The sequence below is a fragment of the Colletotrichum karsti genome (genome assembly GCF_011947395.1).
Source record: "Colletotrichum karsti strain CkLH20 chromosome Unknown Scaffold20, whole genome shotgun sequence".
Classification (NCBI taxonomy): domain Eukaryota; kingdom Fungi; phylum Ascomycota; class Sordariomycetes; order Glomerellales; family Glomerellaceae; genus Colletotrichum; species Colletotrichum karsti.
Window position 1 is genome coordinate 532,168 of NW_024065920.1, and position 17,516 is coordinate 549,683.

General features: G+C 54.8%; 6 protein-coding genes across 6 annotated transcripts; 4 read left to right on the plus strand and 2 right to left on the minus strand.

Moving 5' to 3' along the window:
* Positions 1 to 386: 386 nt before the first annotated feature.
* Positions 387 to 1,255, plus strand: CkaCkLH20_06747 (uncharacterized protein; the record flags this gene model as incomplete). The annotated part of the gene is made up of 2 exons (XM_038889464.1): positions 387 to 774; positions 834 to 1,255. 2 exons carry the CDS (start codon positions 387 to 389, stop codon positions 1,253 to 1,255), a joined length of 810 nt encoding a protein of 269 aa, XP_038745276.1.
* A 701-nt stretch (positions 1,256 to 1,956) lies between these two features.
* CkaCkLH20_06748 (saccharopine dehydrogenase) lies at positions 1,957 to 3,444 on the plus strand (the record flags this gene model as incomplete). Its single annotated transcript, XM_038889465.1, has 6 exons — positions 1,957 to 1,995; positions 2,052 to 2,289; positions 2,381 to 2,473; positions 2,527 to 2,769; positions 2,827 to 3,017; positions 3,076 to 3,444. The coding sequence occupies 6 exons, from the start codon at positions 1,957 to 1,959 to the stop codon at positions 3,442 to 3,444; spliced, it is 1,173 nt and encodes a 390-aa protein (XP_038745277.1).
* Positions 3,445 to 3,888: 444 nt separating this feature from the next.
* On the minus strand, positions 3,889 to 4,594 carry CkaCkLH20_06749 (uncharacterized protein; the record flags this gene model as incomplete). The annotated part of the gene is made up of 2 exons (XM_038889466.1): positions 3,889 to 4,256; positions 4,435 to 4,594. 2 exons carry the CDS (start codon positions 4,592 to 4,594, stop codon positions 3,889 to 3,891), a joined length of 528 nt encoding a protein of 175 aa, XP_038745278.1.
* A 680-nt stretch (positions 4,595 to 5,274) lies between these two features.
* CkaCkLH20_06750 (fibronectin type III domain-containing protein) lies at positions 5,275 to 8,862 on the minus strand (the record flags this gene model as incomplete). Its single annotated transcript, XM_038889467.1, has 3 exons — positions 5,275 to 8,231; positions 8,294 to 8,481; positions 8,597 to 8,862. 3 exons carry the CDS (start codon positions 8,860 to 8,862, stop codon positions 5,275 to 5,277), a joined length of 3,411 nt encoding a protein of 1,136 aa, XP_038745279.1.
* A 1,836-nt stretch (positions 8,863 to 10,698) lies between these two features.
* CkaCkLH20_06751 (UTP-glucose-1-phosphate uridylyltransferase) lies at positions 10,699 to 12,266 on the plus strand (the record flags this gene model as incomplete). The annotated part of the gene is made up of 2 exons (XM_038889468.1): positions 10,699 to 12,144; positions 12,198 to 12,266. The coding sequence occupies 2 exons, from the start codon at positions 10,699 to 10,701 to the stop codon at positions 12,264 to 12,266; spliced, it is 1,515 nt and encodes a 504-aa protein (XP_038745280.1).
* A 2,773-nt stretch (positions 12,267 to 15,039) lies between these two features.
* Positions 15,040 to 17,454, plus strand: CkaCkLH20_06752 (nuclear elongation and deformation protein 1; the record flags this gene model as incomplete). The annotated part of the gene is made up of 3 exons (XM_038889469.1): positions 15,040 to 15,496; positions 15,554 to 17,352; positions 17,413 to 17,454. The coding sequence occupies 3 exons, from the start codon at positions 15,040 to 15,042 to the stop codon at positions 17,452 to 17,454; spliced, it is 2,298 nt and encodes a 765-aa protein (XP_038745281.1).
* Between the last annotated feature and the right edge of the window lie 62 nt (positions 17,455 to 17,516).

Sequence of the window (17,516 nt, forward strand, 5' to 3'; positions counted from 1 at the left end):
TAAGTGAGAGCGGCGCTCAGAAATCGGCAAGAAAATTGAACCCGCAATACATAAGGTAATCATCGGATCTAGCCATCGCAACCATGACCCAAATTGCAGTGATCGGGTAATTCTATGCATCTCTTTTCCTTGTGTTATGTATAATATGGCAGCTGATCTGATGCAGTGCGGGTGTCATTGGACTGAGCACAGCCGTGAGGCTTCAGCAAGATGGCCATCAGGTCGCCATAATCGCCAGAGACTTCCCAAGCCCATTTGAAGCAATCGATGCCAAAGCCTTGATCAATTACACCTCTCAATGGGGCGGCGCGCACAACCGATGGGTGATACCATCCAACAAGATGGAAGAGCGCGATCACGCCATGGCACTGAGAACATTCCAACACATGGAATCATTATCCAAGAGCAATCCCGAAGCCGGCATCACTTTCATGCCCGGCATCGAGTATCTCGAAGATCCACCAGAGCAGTACAAGGCGCTTACGGAAGAGAAGGCGAAAGAACTCGGACTGGTCGATTTCAGACGCCTCAGCCGAAATGAGTTCCCGGATGACAAGGTGGCTTGGGGTTGCGAGTATAGGACATGGTGTGTAAACCCCATGATCTATTGCTCGTTTCTCTTGCGCAAGTTCGCGTGGAATGGAGGCAAAGTGTTTCGCAGAGAAATCAGTGATCCTTTGGAGGTCTTCGCCATCAATGGGCTATCGAATGTGCGAACGGTCGTCAACTGCTCTGGGGTTGGATTTGGAGATAGGAACTCATTCATAACCAGAGGTTCGTGATTCCTCGGGACTTGGACGTCGTTTAAGCAATTTCACTAATATCAGTTTCAGGACAAACATGTGCAGTGGCCAACTACAGCCCGGCAACAGTAACGCGGCAAAACGCTGATGGGTCGTGGACGTTTTGCGTGCCCCGAAACTTCGACGGCGGGACAATCGTTGGTGGCACGAAAGAGCCCGATGACTGGAACGCTGAGCCATCGCTGGAAGTTCGAGAAAAACTTCTCAAGACCTTCGCTGCAACCTATCCTCCCATCCTGGGAGAAACTGGCAAATACCGTGTTCTGAAAGATGTAGTCGGACGTCGGCCAACCAGGAAAGGGGGAATGAGACTTGAAAGGGAAGATGTCAATAATGGTAAGGCTATCATCCACGCATACGGCCTTGGAGGAAGAGGATTCGAATTATCTTGGGGTGTGGCCGAGGGAGTCGTTGACCTTGTTGGAAATCCGCAAGTCAAATCGCGTCTGTAGCTGAGCGGTTCGGTCTACGGTCATCCAAACTCCCCTGGGACATTCGTGGATGTTGACAAGGATACCATTAGAATGTAGTGGTCGTGGGAGAGCGGCGTCTTGACGCGATGATATAGACCGGAGCGATATCGGGCGGTTGATATCTTATCAAAGACTGTCGTAGAACAGAGCACAAAGCCTGTCAATCCAGCCGTTTGGTGGCGTGGTACCTGCATGATTCCGCTTGGCAGCTGACTGGCCAGTGATTCGACGGATAATTAACCAGGGCCTTTATCAGTTATTACGGTGAAGTTACCTTGGCAAGAAAAAAAAATCAATTGACGATTTCTATGTGCCAAGGTGTGGAAAAAAAAAACTTTTGAGTGTTTGCCATCCCATCCCTTGCGCCATTGCACCCCTTACCCCGCGCTCCGAAGGCGGTGAGAGGTCCCTGCGGGAGTCAGAGAGCTCAAGGTGGGATGCTTGGCCTCCGAAGAGTCATCCAATTGCCCCTGCCCCACGTACGTACTGTGACACTTTTAACGTCGTCCAAGCCTGCCTCCTGCAACATTGCGACCTCGACTTTGCGATTTTTATCCTCGTCGAACCCAACTTACGTCTCTTTGCGATTTCAAGTCAATTGGAATCCCCCAACCTCATCACATCAGCCTTACAACTTTGCGCTCGATTTTAGTCTTCGGAAACCCCACCTAACCGCAACAATGTCTGACACCGTCATCCACCTCCGGACTGAGACCAAGGTAGATATCTTCTAGAAATCGATTTTGCGCGTGTTTTCCCGACTAACGGTTTATAGCCGCTGGAACACCGCAGCGCGCTTACCCCGACCACCGCGAAGAAGCTCATTGACGCTGGCTACGTCATCCACGTCGAGCGCAACCCCGTCGGCAGCGAGATCGGCCACTACAGCACCAGGACATTCGAGGATTCCGAATTCGAGGCTGTTGGCGCTGAAATTAAGCCGTTGGGTTCCTGGAAGGAGGTACCCAAGTCTCACATTGTGTTGGGCCTGAAGGAGATCGAGGAGGGCACTTGTGAGTCACCCGGGGTTCCGCTTGCGAGATTGCCATTATATACTGTTTCTTCTGTCGCGAATCATACAACTCTAGCTAACAAGATATTCAGCTTCCCTCGGCCATGTTTTCTGCCACTTCCAGCATTGCTACAAGCAACAAGGAGGCTGGAGCGAGGCGCTGTCGAGATATGCTCGAGGACAGGGTTGGTGATCGCATAGTGCCTGCGTGGAAGCAAAAAAGTCTTACCAGTCTTAGGCACTCTTCTCGACCTTGAGTTCTTGCAACATGAGAACGGCCGTCGTGTCGCTGCGTTCGGTTACCACGCTGGTTTTGCTGGCGCCGCTCTTGCCATTGAAAACTGGGCCTGGCAACTCACCCACCCTGGCGAGGCTTTCCCCAGCGTCGAGAGCTACCCCAACGAGAACCTCCTGATCGACGACGTTAAGAAGGCACTTTCTGAGGGCCAGTCCAAGGCAGGAAGGCTTCCTCGTGTCATCGGTAAGCTTCTGTATTCCGATGCGAAAGCTGCGGTATAAATAATCTGACCGTTAATAGTCATTGGTGCCCTTGGCCGCTGCGGTTCTGGTGCTGTTGACATGTGCCTTAGAGCCGGCATTCCGGAGGAGAACTTGCTGAAGTGGGACATTGATGAGACCAGCGACCCCAAACGCTCCAAGCCATTCGTTGACATCATCGAGAGCGATATCTTCGTGAACTGCATCTACCTCAACCAGCCTGTTGGCCACGTCTGTACCTTCTATTCATTTGATTTGACTAGGGCGGAAGCTGACACTATCACTGCAGTTCGTCAACATCGACTCACTGAAGGAGGCTGAGGCTCGCAAGAACCGCAAGCTTTCCGTCGTCTGCGACGTCAGTGCTGACACGACCAACCCTCACAACCCCATCCCCATCTACACCATCGCCACCACCTTCGACAAGCCCACCGTACCCGTTGAGGGCCTCGAGAACCCGCCCCTGAGCGTCATCAGCATCGACCACTTGCCCAGTCTGTTACCCCGCGAGTCTTCCGAGGCTTTCAGCAACGACTTGCTGCCGACTCTGCTGGGCCTCAAGGACTGGCGCAACGACCCCGTCCTGTCCCGCGCCGAGAAGCTCTTCCAGGAGAAGGTGGCCACCCTGCCCGCCGAGTCCCTCGAGAACAAGGCCTAGTGGGCTCCGATCAAGTCGTATCTGTGTATCTGAAATGGGACTCTGGCGTTAACGGGGAGGGAATTTACGACTGACAAGGGCACATGAGAATCAACGAGAGAGCTCCGGGGATGTGCCATCTATCTACATAGAGAAAAGCTTGTTAGACTGTAGACACGCATTTCCTCAGGGAATGTGCCGTTGAATGGAAATTGCGAGCCCTATTGAAAGGCCTCGGCAAAGTTTTGATGACAAATGACCGTCGTCTCCTGACCTTGGCCACCTTTTGGTGTTTTGTAGTCTACATGGTGTTGATATATTTGTACACGTCGAATGTCCGCGCCGTTAGAGAAGGGTGTCCCAAGCCATTATTCCGGAACGCCCAACATATGCAACTGATCTTATCCCCCCCGTCCTATGATTCCAAGCCCGGCCCTTACGCTCGAACCTTTCACACAACACACCTCACCTCTTCTCGGCAGCGGCAGCTTTCGCCCGTTCCTCCTCCTCCTCCCACCTCTTCCGGTCCCGCGCCGCGTACCCGCCGACCCTCTCGGCCATCCTCATCTTCTCCTCCTCCTTCCGCCTCGTCTCGGCGTCCTTCTCCGGCAGGCCCCACCACTCGCGTATGAAGTCCTCCTGCTGCGCCTTCTTGACGGCCTTGCGCTCCTTCTCCCGTTGCCTCTCGAGCCGCTTCGCGAACCACTCCTCCCGCGCCGCGTCGTGCGCCGCCGGCGTCGCGTGCGCCTTCATGCACCCGTTCATCGCGCGCAGCTGCTCCCGGCACACGAAGGAGACCGTGAAGGTCCGGTTCAGGGCGCAGTCTGCGAACGCTGTTCGGACAAGATGGAATGTGTCAGTGGTGTGTGTATAGCTTGTGGTGGAGAGGAACCGGGCTTCTTCTGGGGAGGAGGAGGGGAGGGGGAAGAGCAATCCCTTTCGTCTTGGAGGAAGTACGAATGGGTTACCCATCTCCGGGGACGGCCGGGGGAACTCGAGAAGGAGACGTACCCTTGATCTCGGGCGCGCAGGCGCTGCGTACGCGCTGGTGGTATATATCTCTGATCTGCGCCTCCTGGGAGGCCGAGAGGGGCAGCGGGTTGCGCGAGGGCATCGGCAGGGCAGCGGCAGCAGCGTCGCCGCCGCCGGTCGTCGGGTTCGGAGCCGCCATCGCGGCTGCCATTCAACGGGGTTCCCGGGTGTAGCTGGCGGGGAAAAAAGATCCGCAAGTTTGGAGCAGTTGTTCGCCGGACCGCTCTCCTGTTTGCACCAATGCGAAATTTTCTCTGCCTATCGCCTCCGTCTCGCAGGTCCTCTCGTTCGCTTGGAATCGGCCGGTTCGTTGGGGTTTTTCTTGTCAGTCGCGCGGGTGGTTCGATGGAGCGGGCCGATGGACAGTGTAGAGAGCTTCTGCGTCGTTGTCCGTGCTTTCGGAACGGAGCTTGCCAATTGAGACTTTTTGCCGAATTGAAGTACCTCACCGCCTGCCTGAATTAGATCACCTTTACTCTATCAACCAACTTCTGGCAATACGACACGCATTGAAACTGCACAGGCAATGGGTTATGGCATTGCATGGCAGGGCAAGATGTATTTTGATCCCCTGTCTGTCTAGAATTCATATAATAGTGCTTAATGGGGTTGACCGATGGACTTGATGCTGAAATCCGCATAAGTAATGCTCGCTTATCTAGCAAATGTTGAGAAAGCTAAAGATCGATGCGCTTGATAAGCGGAACAAGGAGAAAAATGAGCTGGTTGGTACGCTGAGTTTTCGCTTTTATTTCCGTTCGAAGAACACTATATAGCTAAGACCGCCTGATAATCAACAGACGCTGCATTCAGACGTCCTCAGACGTCCTCCTTCTCCTCAAGTTCGCTTTCGAGGGCCCGTTGCTGCTCAAGGCTTTCCTTGGTGTCTTTGCCCTTCTTCTTCATGGAAAATTTGTTGCTCCAGCCAGTCATTCGGCTTTCCTTAGTCTCCTTAGACTTGTGCGGACCAAAAGCAGGGCTACTAGTCGTACTTTCGTAGCTACGACCGAGCAGTCCCTCGTCGTAGTCGTCGATGTCACCGAAGCTGGACCTATCGGCCGACATATTCTTGTCCGAGTTGGTGGTGCTTCCGGGGCCCTTCTTAAAGAGACCGGATTCCTTACTCAGGCGAGATGTCAGGCCGAACTTGCTGGAGCTTCCTTTCCTGAAGAGCCGGCGCACGACGTTTTCCTCCTCCCTAGCCATCGAGTTTGAATCAGAAACCGTGCTAGACAGCGCCCGGTCAAGTGTCAAAGACTCTCGAGACTCAGAGATGGAAGCCGTTGTGTGGATCGAAAGGGCATCGCGGGACTTTCTGGACTCGTTCGGAGAAGAATCATAACCCTGAGGCAAGTCGAGGCTGGGAGTGGTTACATCCCGGGGTTTGCCCTTCTCTTTAGCTTTGTCCTTGGATTTCTCCTTTGACTTGGCCTTGTCCTTATCCTTGCCCGAGTCGCTCTCCTTGTCTTTCCATCCGAATAGGCCTCCAATAAAAGTCGGTGCCGCCGGATTGAGGCGCTGGCTCAATGAGGCTTTCGACTCTTGAGTCTGTCTGTTGCCCGGCGGTCTGCTCCCGATGACTCCAACCTGACTGGCATGCTTGAGCTCTCTTTGGTCCAGAATCTCATCATCTGCCGATGCCAATGTTGTTTTAAGAGCTGCGGGAGAGCCGTGGATTGAAGGTCGCCTGGACGGATTCCGCGAAGTCCACAGGCTAGTATCCGACCAGAACCGGTTATTCTCGCTTGGACGATTCCAAACGGAACCGCTGTCGGTGGAAGGACGAGGCAGATCTGCCGATGCCATGGAGGCAGGCCGAGGGCTGCTGGGGTCGCGATCTGCGAAGGCGCCGCTGAAGGGCACGAAGCGCTTAGCCGACGTCAACATGCTTCTAGGCACGAGCGATCCACTCCCATCGAGCGTCTCTGGACCAGCCGAATTGCGGTTTTGGGTGTATGACGAAAAGCTAGTTCGCCGCCTGGTAGGCTCCGCATCATCGGTTTGTCGAGGGAATGACTGGCTTTGGCCATGTTTGAGGCTACCAAGTGGTGGACCACCTTCTTCGCCAGACTTGACGCCCCTATTGCGTTGAAAAGACGCGAAGAGGTTTCCAAGTCTGTGTCCAGATGGCGATGGCTGCGCTCCCGGCGAGTTGGTCATGTCGTTGAGCGAGGCGCGGTCGCCGTTATTTGGAGCCAACGGAGGGAAAGTAAGCTTGTGGGATGACCCCGGGGGGCTCGATTGAGCGCTTTTAGACTGTCCAGAAGTTACTGGCGACTCGACCTTGTTGTCCTGATCAGGAGCGAAGGGGCTGTTCCGTGCAAAGGACCCAGGACTAGGAGGTTCATCGTCGAAGTCATCGCCTAAAATTCCCGACGGCAGCAACATCGTAGCTGTCGGGCTCAGAGGGGCCCCTGCAGTGAGAGCCCTTATGTCTGCATCGGCAAATTGTTCGGTAGGCGGGCCTTCATGTACCTGCATCTCTGTAAACGGGCCGTAAGCCGAGCGGCTGCCAAAGCCCATTGGGGCTCCGAAGGGAGAATCTGAAGGGTAAGGTCCTGTCGGGGAGGGAACGGCAGCGTTGGAGAGTGAGTTGCCGGTGCGACTTCTGCGCTTAATCTGAGTTTGCTCGAAATCAACGCCTGATGAGTTTGCCTGGTTGTAGAAATTGAGGTTTTGCTGAGTTTGGGCGTACAACTGAGCGTTCAGAACATGCAAGTGCCCGTCGAGTTGCGTAGCCTTCCGGTTCTCCATGATCAGTTTGCTCTGAAGCTCGCGTCGCCTGGCCTCGAATTCCCTCTTCATCTTTCGGTCGTCCTCTCGCCAGGTATCGTCTTCCTCGCCGCCAGGAAGTTTTTTGCGTTCGTCTTCAAGTTCCTTGAGCTGCTCTTTCTTCTCCTTGTGCTCGGTCTCGAGTTTAGCGTACTCTTCCTGCAGAGCAGAGTTCTCTTTATCCAACTGCTCGACCTTGATATCACGATCGTGCTCCAGACTTTCTTTCTCGGCAGCATAACCCTCGCGCGTCTTGCGCATGTTGGCAATGTCGATGTTCCACTTCTCGATATTGTCGCGCACCTTCTTGGTCTTGTCCTTTCTCTCCTTCAACTGGTTTTCCTTTCTGGCCTTCTCCTTGCTGGCCTGACGCATTTGCTCGTAGGTAGCCTTGACTTTCTGCTTCAGTTGCGCGGTGGCATCGTCCTTCTCCTTCTGTACTCTCTTCTTGTCCTCCCTCTCCTTCTTGAGTTGTTGCTCGAGCTGCTTGAACTCGCTTTCCTCTTGAGCATGCTGGGCCGTTGTCTCGTCAATATCCTTTCTGGTCCTCTCCAATGTGTCGGCCAAGTCCTTCAATGACGCTTCAGGTTGGTCGCCGGCCAAGTCTTTGATGGAGGGCTGTTCTTGACTTGCTGTGGATGGAGAGTGTTTACGATTGACAGTATTGCGTCTCTGCCCAGGTGCCGTCGTGGATCCTTCCCTTGCGGCAGTCGACCCGGGCTCGTGGGAAGGCGCTGCCTCGATCGTAGGAATCTGGCTACGGCCGCCATTGTCTTCAGCGCACTGGGACTGCCCGGTCCTGGGCTCCTGATCTTGGAAGCTGTCGGGCAGGCGGTTATTCCCCAGCTCTGGCCGCCCATTTGCCGCGTACGTGCGTAATCGTATGACTTTACTGCCGGATTGAAAGTTGTTCGGACCGACGGCGATGACGCGGACGTTGTAGTAATGACTAGGCCTCAGGCCGGTGACGGTAATAGCGGTTTCTTCTGGCCTCGATTCACCAACTACGCACATATTATTAGAACCTCCATGCTTTTCCAGATCAAACTCTGCGAGCCAGACTGACCGTTAACGCCGTTCACCTGTATCAAAAACTTTTGCACAGGGCGAGCCGGGCGCGTCCAACTAAGAGTTGCAGCGTCGGATCGAATACCCGCGAGGGATACGTCGGGGGCTTCGGGGACGTCGACTCCGAGGATACTGATGAGGTCTGAGATGGGCTTCGAAAGGACCTTGGAGGCGCGATGAACCAGCCTGAGATGACTAAAGTCAGTCGCATGCACCCTGTCGAGGTCGGGTGACGGAGCGCAACGGCGTCGCGCGGTGTCAGGAAGCAGGGAAGAGGAAAAACAAACCGAACAAAACTTACCATAAGACTGCGGCTGCCGTCACCAACATGCTGGCATGTCGAAGGAGCAGCTGATCCAGACTCCAGTGTCGAATGTAGTGTATGGACCAGTGGAAGCACCAGCGGGAAAAAATCGAAGTTGACGAGGGAGACAAGATCGAGCAAGTCAGGACGGTAGCAACGATCAGAAAGGCTTTATGGAGTCGGGTTCGGCTGTGCGGTTTGAGCCACCAGGCGATGAGGGAGAAGACAACAAGAAGTTTGACGGCGACGGACTCCCATAACATCGCCGCGTCGAGCAAGAAAGGGAAAGGAAAAAACGACAAACCAGATGAAAAAAAGAAGGGAGTGGAGGTGTGTGAGAGGAGCGCAAGATTGACGGTTCGCCTGTCCTCACAAGGGAAATCTGGATGGGAGTCGAGAAGGGAATGGGAGAAGATGGGAGAAAATCTCGGCAGTTGGAGGGCTGTCTTGTGGCGGCGACGTCGACAACGGGGCAATCCAGGTAAGGTCCAGTCCAGTAGCCACGAACAATCGAATTACGACCACTGCGATCTCCAGTCGCAGCAACAGAAGGTGCCGCCTGGCAAGCAGCCCAAGGCAGCACCGTGTACGGCGGCTAAGGGCCTGCACAGTGCGGATGCATCCCGAGGCAGGCGATCAGGGCGTGCCGTGCCTGACACGCATGCCGAGCCGTGGACTGCTTGGGGCAGAAGGATTAGGGAGGGGCGGTAAGGCAGGGCAGGCCTGGAGAGGGGTTCACAGTGGAATGAAGCACGAGAGCCAATTCCCGGTCATGGCAACCAATATTTGGAAAGACGGAAATGAAAAGGAATCTTGAGGACTTGCTTTTAACGAATGTGGACTTGTGCTTGCTTTTCTTCGCACTTTTAACTATGAGGATAAAAGCCTAAAATGGCATATCACCTGGCGGGGACTTATTGGATGCCACTGTCCGATCTGGCTTCCATGCCTAATAAATGTTATCAGCTTTACCGCAGAGACTTTGGGCTGGAGCTGAAGAAGATGAGATGATGTTCCGATTGATTTAGCTGCTGGCATTTCATGATGATCCAAACGAGGTGTACCACGAATCTTACGTATAGCATCAAGGCAGGTCCAACGAGATAAACATAGAGACAAGTCCAGAAATAAGACACAACTGCCAGCCATAACTGATGACAGGTTCAGGTTCAGGGCACGGTACTTATCGCCTGCGCTGATATCGCCAAGTTGCGTCTGGGGGTCCTCCAGCTTTTGAGGCTGAGAGCTCCTATCTTAGTTTCAGCTCCTCTCGCCTTGTCTTGACCGCACAACACGAGGGCCACGGTTGACCTGACCTCTTTTTCTCTCTTGCAGCCAGTTCCAACGTGGGCTCTTCCACAATGTCTTCACTTCATGATGGTCCATGACAAGCTCAAGCTTGCTTTCCCCCCTAACGGCGCCTCCCGCCCCGATTCCTGCCACGTCGCACAGCCCCGACGCCTGCATTCACTGTGGCTGCAGCACGATGATTATCACGTCTTACCAAGTTTCTTACGTGAGCTGAGGATGCGCATCCCCATCTCTTCCGCAATGCTTCTCGTATCCGGGCCTGTCCAACTCGTCTCGTCTTCAGCCAATGTACTTCACGCGCTGCGTGTAGGCCTCCTCGATAATGAGGTGCCCAAGGACCAGGACATGTGCTGAGGTGGCTGGCTGCTGAGGATCCCCTGAAAACAAACTGGAGTGAGGGGCTTGCAGCTGAAAGCAACCTATCATGCCCCGAAGGCGTCTCGCCGCGATGGAATGAGGGGCTCCATCCCATCTGAAAGCGATTGGGCCAATTGATCTGCCATGACAACTAGCGGGGACCTTGACAACCACACCACCCATTCTGGCACTATATTTGGACCATAGAGGGGTCCTTGGCGGGGACTACAAGTAAGGTGAGCTACCTGCCTGTCGACGGGAGTTCCATCTGTTTACTTGACCCTCCGCCTTTTGTTTTCTCCTATTGCTTCAGCTGTTCATCATCGTTTTTTCTCTAATCATCTCATCAGACCTCGATCTGGTTGTTCCCAGTTCCAATTGACACAGCGGAGACCTACTACCATCGAGATACCCAACACGAACCACCCATCATGGATGCCATCAAGTCTGCTCTGAACATTGGCTCCAACAAGCCTGCTGCCACCGAACCCTCAGCTGAGCAGCTCTCCCAGCTTAAGGAGAAGTACGCCAAGGCTGGCCAGGAGCAGGTCTTCACCTTCTACGATGACCTCCCCACCTCCGAGAAGGCTGCTCTTTACCAGCAGCTGTCCGGCTTCGACCCCGAGCACATCAACAAGATCACCGACCGCGCCCTGAATCCCCCCAAGACCGAAGATGTGTCCACCCAGTCCGGCCTCGAGCCCCTCCCCGAGTCGGCGACCGCCAGTATCCTCGACTCGAAGCCCGAAGACATTGAGAAGTGGTACCAGTCGGGTCTCGACCTGATCGGCCAGAACAAGGTTGCCGTCGTCCTCATGGCAGGCGGTCAGGGCACCAGACTCGGCAGCTCCGCGCCCAAGGGCTGCTACGATATCGGCCTCCCCAGCAAGAAGTCCCTCTTCCAGATCCAGGCCGAGCGTATCCGCAAGGTCCAGGAGCTTGCCGCGAAGAAGGTTGGCGCCAGCAAGGCCGTCGTCCCGTGGTACGTCATGACCTCCGGCCCCACTCGCGGCCCCACGGAGCAGTACTTCCAGGAGAACAACTACTTCGGTCTGGACAAGGCCAACGTCTTCATCTTCGAGCAGGGCGTTCTGCCGTGCATCTCCAACGATGGCAAGATCCTGCTCGAGTCCAAGGGCAAGGTCGCCGTTGCCCCTGACGGCAACGGTGGTATCTACCAGGCGCTCGTCGTCTCGGACGTGATGGGCGACATGCGCAAGAGGGGCATCGAGCACATCCACGCCTACTGCGTCGACAACTGCCTGGTCAAGGTTGCCGACCCCGTCTTCATCGGCTTCTCCGCCTCCAAGGACGTCGACATCACCACCAAGGTCGTCCGCAAGCGCAACGCCACCGAGTCCGTCGGCCTGATCCTGCTGAAGAACGGCAAGCCCGACGTCGTCGAGTACTCCGAGATCGACAAGGAGACGGCCGAGGCCCAGGACCCCAAGCAGGCCGGCGTCCTCAAGTTCCGCGCCGCCAACATCGTGAACCACTACTACTCCTTCCGCTTCCTCGAGAGCATCCCCCAGTGGGCTCACAAGCTCCCCCACCACATTGCGCGCAAGAAGATCCCCTACGCCGACCTCAAGTCTGGCGAGACCGTCAAGCCCGAGAAGCCCAACGGCATCAAGCTGGAGCAGTTCGTCTTTGACGTGTTCCCCATGCTGGAGCTTAGCAAGTTCGCCTCCATGGAGGTCAAGCGTGAGGACGAGTTCTCGCCCCTCAAGAACGCCCGCGGAACCGGTGAGGACGATCCCGACACCAGCAAGCGCGACATCATGCTCCAGGGCAAGCGCTGGGTTGAGGCTGCCGGCGGCATCGTCACTGGTGAGAGCACCGAGGACGGTATCGAGGTTTCTCCTCTCTTCAGCTACGTAAGTCAATGCTCCTATCCTATGAAGATGACACAAACTGACGAGTTCGACAGGGTGGTGAGGGTTTGGAGAAGTTCAAGGGCAAGGAGGTCAAGGCCCCTGCTGTTCTGGAGATTGAGTAAATGTACGATATAATGATATGGGATGACGGGCGTTCAAGAGGGGGAAGATGGGCTCCGAACATGAGTTCGTGGATGGATCAGTTGCTGGACAGTGAGCCACGACTCAAGATTCGAATACTAGACGAAAAAAGTTTTGATTCCAATTGCATCCTACTATTATCGGTATTATGGTGTTCTCTGAGTGAAGCCGTGTTCGTTTCCTTTCAATTGTTGATGTCAAGTCGCTGCTGGACTGTCTCTGTAACATAAAGACAAGGAGACGTTAATCAATTGATCAATTCATCATTTGACCATATATTGTTGCGCAGGAACTGGCGGACAGCAGGCAGTATCAAAAGACAACTGCCAACGGTTACCTTTAGTGGCAGCAGGTTGTCGTTGCCATGGCCAGCAACCAATCATTCTCAATGGGCTGAGATGCAGTCCGAAGGCGTGGCATCTGCAAGCCGGAAAATTATGTCTTCATCTAGGCCGCCGCCAAGCTTTGCGATGCCAGATCCTAGGGGCAATTGATTTCGACGAAGGAATGGGTATGCCTGGCTTGCAAGTGCACACTGTGCGCCATGACCGGAATTACCCAGCTCGGGATTGGACGACAGCCTCACTCCTTTTTTGTATAGTTATTTTCTTCTCATCCCTTTCCCCTCTCTCGATGTTCATTATTTTTATGGAGATGGAGGACACAAGAGCCGGGTCTCCTTGTCGCATGGATCGTGATTCATGCGCCCACTTGCACTTGCACAGGTGACCTCGGTTTCCTCGGCGGTCAAATTCCCTTTCTCGTCCCCTTCAGTGCCGGTTTCGTCAATGACGACGGACGGTAAGCCGATGAGGGTCTAATGACGGAGGAGAGGGGGTCTAATGTCAGAGGCTCAGAAGTCCAGAGGTACGAGACCGGCAACGATGTGCCTAGCCTTTTGAGTTTGGGTGTCAAAAAAAAGATGACAGCATGGTTGTGTGCGGGGGAGAGAGGAACAGAAAAAAAGAATCGGCCGCCTGTGTTCTGGACGATGGAGGGGTAAACTTTTTTTCTTGGGCAATGACATCAGCAGAGGACAAGCTGGCTGGAGTTTCTTTTGGGGGAATGGGAAAGGATGAGCGCGAGAAAACAGTGAAGGAGTCAAGACCTGAAGGCCTGGAGGAGAATCCTACCCGAACCCGCAAAAAAAGGTGTCACGAGTACTCTTCAGTTACACAATCGAGTCAGCAGACTGGCCCAGTTTAGGTGAGTGAGAGTGTGGGGTGTCGTATTCATCATGTGCTGGATACTCCCGTTTTGTACGGACGTCCTGAGCGCTGTGAATACGATGAAGCCGAACGAGGGGGGCTGGAGCCTGGAGGGAAAAAAGATGTTGGGTGACAGAGAGAGCTGACGGGTTTTTGGGGTGAACAATGGGCCCATGACATTTTTATTTGTTGGCGATGTCAGTCTGGGGCACCGGAGCTGAACCACCGGGTGAGATGATCATGGATGTTCGGAAGCCTAGGGCCAGGTCCTGGACGACACGGGCCCAGAGAACACACGAGAATAAGACGAACATGAGGAGAAGATGAATAGAAAAGTGGCTGATGATAAAAATTTTTGCATTCTGATGGTCCTCGGGCGGATTGAGCGTCGGCTTGCAGAGAACTAATAATTGGCCTCGGTCCAAGGCCTAGCGTGCTCTGCATCGCATGCAAGACCGGCGGCCCTTCGCGCATGCCAGACCAGGTCGCCTCAACCTCGTCGGCCAGGGCATGCTTCTTTTAGTGGCTGTAATAGGAACTGAAGACGTGGTTATGGGCGGCCAGTCCAGTAAAGAAAGGCAGGAGATATTTGGGAGTCCCTGGCGCTGTCCACAATGTCCACATTCACATGATCCGGCGGCAGGCGTTGCATGCTGCCAGAGACCATCAAACGTGGGCGAGCTGGCCGGTCGCGCTTGTACCGAAACCGCCTAGCCATCGGCATCTTGGAGCACCTTGGCCAGTAAGGCAGACGTTAGCTTGTTGGGCCAGTCCAACAAGCAGGGGTGAACTGCTTGCTCCCCCTGTCTGCTGCCCGCCAGGTCCTTCTCCCGCCCGAATGTCCGCCCCGTTCAACTCATCGTCCGTCTTCTTCTGCAGTGAGGTCGCACCTGCTCCTCCTCCAAGTCCGTCCCCATAAGGTCCAGCTTCGTCATCTTTGCACCATTCTGGCCCCGAAGTCCTTCCCTTTCGTACTGGCCTCCAACAGCTGGCCCAAACTCCCGCCGACGATACAAGAGACCCGGAGACCTTGAGGTTCCATTGCTTCAGCCTCTGACCGTTCCTTTTCCCATTCTTCCTTCGTCCAACCCCGCGAGCTCAAACCTTAAACCGTGATTCAGTCACCGTGCCTTATTATCTTAGCACATTGCCCTCCATCACGGACTGATCTCTCCGCCCTCCATTCTCTCCCGGACCCGACTGCATACCCTGCAAGCTGCGAAACTACAGATCCCTCTCCCTTGCTCGCTGCGCTCTCGAACGATCGTCCTCGGCTCTTCTTCTCACTCCCACCCTTCCACTCACCCACGAACCCTGTATCTCCATAGTACGACTTTCCTCAACAGTTACGCTTGCGCTTCCACAATCTTTGCGGCGGCTCATCTCACCCGCCGTCTACCGACCTTTCGAAGGCTCGAGACGCAGAAACGCATCTCGTCCTGAGAAGCACCATTCTGCCGTTTGTGTGTCCCGGCTCTGCGTTCGCGCCCTTCGATCAAGATTTACACACTCCAACCCGCCAAGAAGGCGCCGTTCTTCAGCCAACATGCAGTACGTTCGCAATCTCAGCGCCTCAGTGTCGTCGACATGGAACTCTATCAACCCGGCCACCCTGAGTGGTGCCATTGACGTTATTGTTGTTGAGCAAGAAGATGGTACTCTGGCATGCTCGCCCTTCCACGTTCGTTTTGGAAAGTTTTCTCTTCTGCGACCCTACGAGAAGAAGGTCGAATTCAAGGTCAACGGGGTCAAGCAGAACTATTCTATGAAACTTGGTGAGGAAGGAGAGGCCTTCTTCGTTTTCGAAACCAGCGACACTATTCCCAGGGATCTTCAGACGTCGCCCCTGGTATCACCGGCATCGAGCCCTCCCTTGAACCCCGAGAACCCTTCCGCGCCTGGCCTTGGGGAACCGGACCTGTTGGACCTCGACGACGACACTAGGAAACCTCGTCGTCCTCCACCTTCAGTCATTCACAGCGCAACCCTTCCGCAGGATCCTGGTTCGTCCCTTGCTGCCCATAGAGCCTCGTCGCGCATTCACGTGCTAACAGTCGCAGGCGCCTTCACCCCGTTGTCGACGTCACCGGGCCTGTCTCACGGACGACCGAGATCGGACGATTGGCGACCTCACAGCGACGATATCCTGCGCAAGTCTCGCGCAAGCGAACGCGAGTATGGCGAGGGTCCTGCCGAATGGGCCATGTCCGACAGATCACACAGCCCTCCTCCTTTGCCAGCGAAAGATGCGCGCGAGCGAGCCTTGATGCTCTCCAAGGAGCTGTCCGCCAACAACATTCCCACTCATGTCACGGAAAGTGGCGACCTCATGCTCGATATGACTGGCTTCAAAAGTAATGAAGAGGATATCTTCCGCGCCGAGATCCTCGCACGCAAGATCTTGTCTGAGGAGCTCGAGGGCAACTATGACATCGGATCCCTTTTCGGCATGGACGAGCACGGCAACATCTGGATCTACAGTAGTGAAGAGGCGAAGGAAGCGGCCAAGAAGAAGACCATGCAGGCTGGTTATGGCTCCTCGTCCGCTGTTGCAGCTGATGCTGCGTCGGATCCCGGATATCACAGCGATGGTAGCGACGTGACGACCACTGCACCCACCCCCAGCCATAGAAGGACCGAGTCTGACGTGGGCGCTTCTGGTTTGCATACGCCGCCTACCACTCCGCCCCAGTCAACAGCGGGAGACCCTAACTTGAACTACGCCAAGACGCTGCGATTGACCAGCGACCAGCTCAAGGCACTGTGCTTGAAGCCCGGCGAGAACACTATGAGCTTCACGGTCAACAGGGCGACTTGCCAGGCCAACATGTATCTCTGGAAGCACGAGACACCAGTCGTCATTTCGGACATTGACGGCACCATCACCAAGTCGGATGCGCTGGGCCACGTGCTGAACATGATCGGTCGCGACTGGACGCACGCTGGCGTCGCCAAACTCTACAGCGACATCGTCGCGAACGGCTACAACATCATGTACCTCACTAGTAGATCAGTTGGTCAGTCTGACACCACGAGGGCGTACTTGGCTGGCATTCAGCAGGGAGAGTACCGAGTGCCACGGGGGCCGACAATTTTGTCGCCGGATAGGACCATGGCAGCTCTCCGGCGTGAGGTGTACCTCCGAAAGCCTCATGTCTTCAAGATGGCTACCCTTCGTGACATTCGTCACTTGTACGGTCCGGATCGAACGCCGTTCTACGCTGGGTTCGGGAACAGACTAACGGACCAAATATCGTACCGGACGGTAGACGTTCCCCGAAACCGCATCTTTACCATCAACTCCAACGCCGAGGTGTCTCTTGATCTGCTCACCTTGAACAAGCTCAAGCTGAGTTACATCAACATCAACGAAGTTGTGGACCACTTCTTCCCGCCCGTCAGCACTTTGGTCAAGGGTGGCGGAGAGGAATACACCGACTTCACTTACTGGAGGGACACTCCGTTGGAATTGGATGAATTTTCCGCAAGCGACTCTGATGATGATGAACAGGCCGACCTTGAAGAAGATCTCGATGACGACGAAGAGGAAATCGGTGACGAAATGGGACAGAGTTACATTTCGCGGGGCTCCATCGATGAATACGGCGACGAGCGAGAGAGCATTCTCAGCGGAAGCGTTAACGGCGACGAGCAATTAGCCGCCTCCATCATGGAGGACGAGTACGCCGACGACGAAGACGCCGGAGAGGAAGATGAAGAAGACGATGACGATGCGGACCTCGATAGCGTGCGAGCTCAGCGAGAGAAAACTCCTCAGCCCAACGACAAGGAAAATCAGTCTTCCGCACCTGCCCAAAAGGTGCTCATGGAAGACGTCGGCGCTGAGTTGATCACTGGGGTAAATCATCTCACCCTTGAAAGAGGTGTGCAGAAATAGTGTGCTAAAAAGGAGGAACAGGCCGCGGTGTATAACCCTAATGTCTCTACAGGTGCGAACTAATCTTGCGATCCGAAATTCTGTATACTGTATTCCGGGGGGACTTCTAGAGGAGCGGTTTGGGG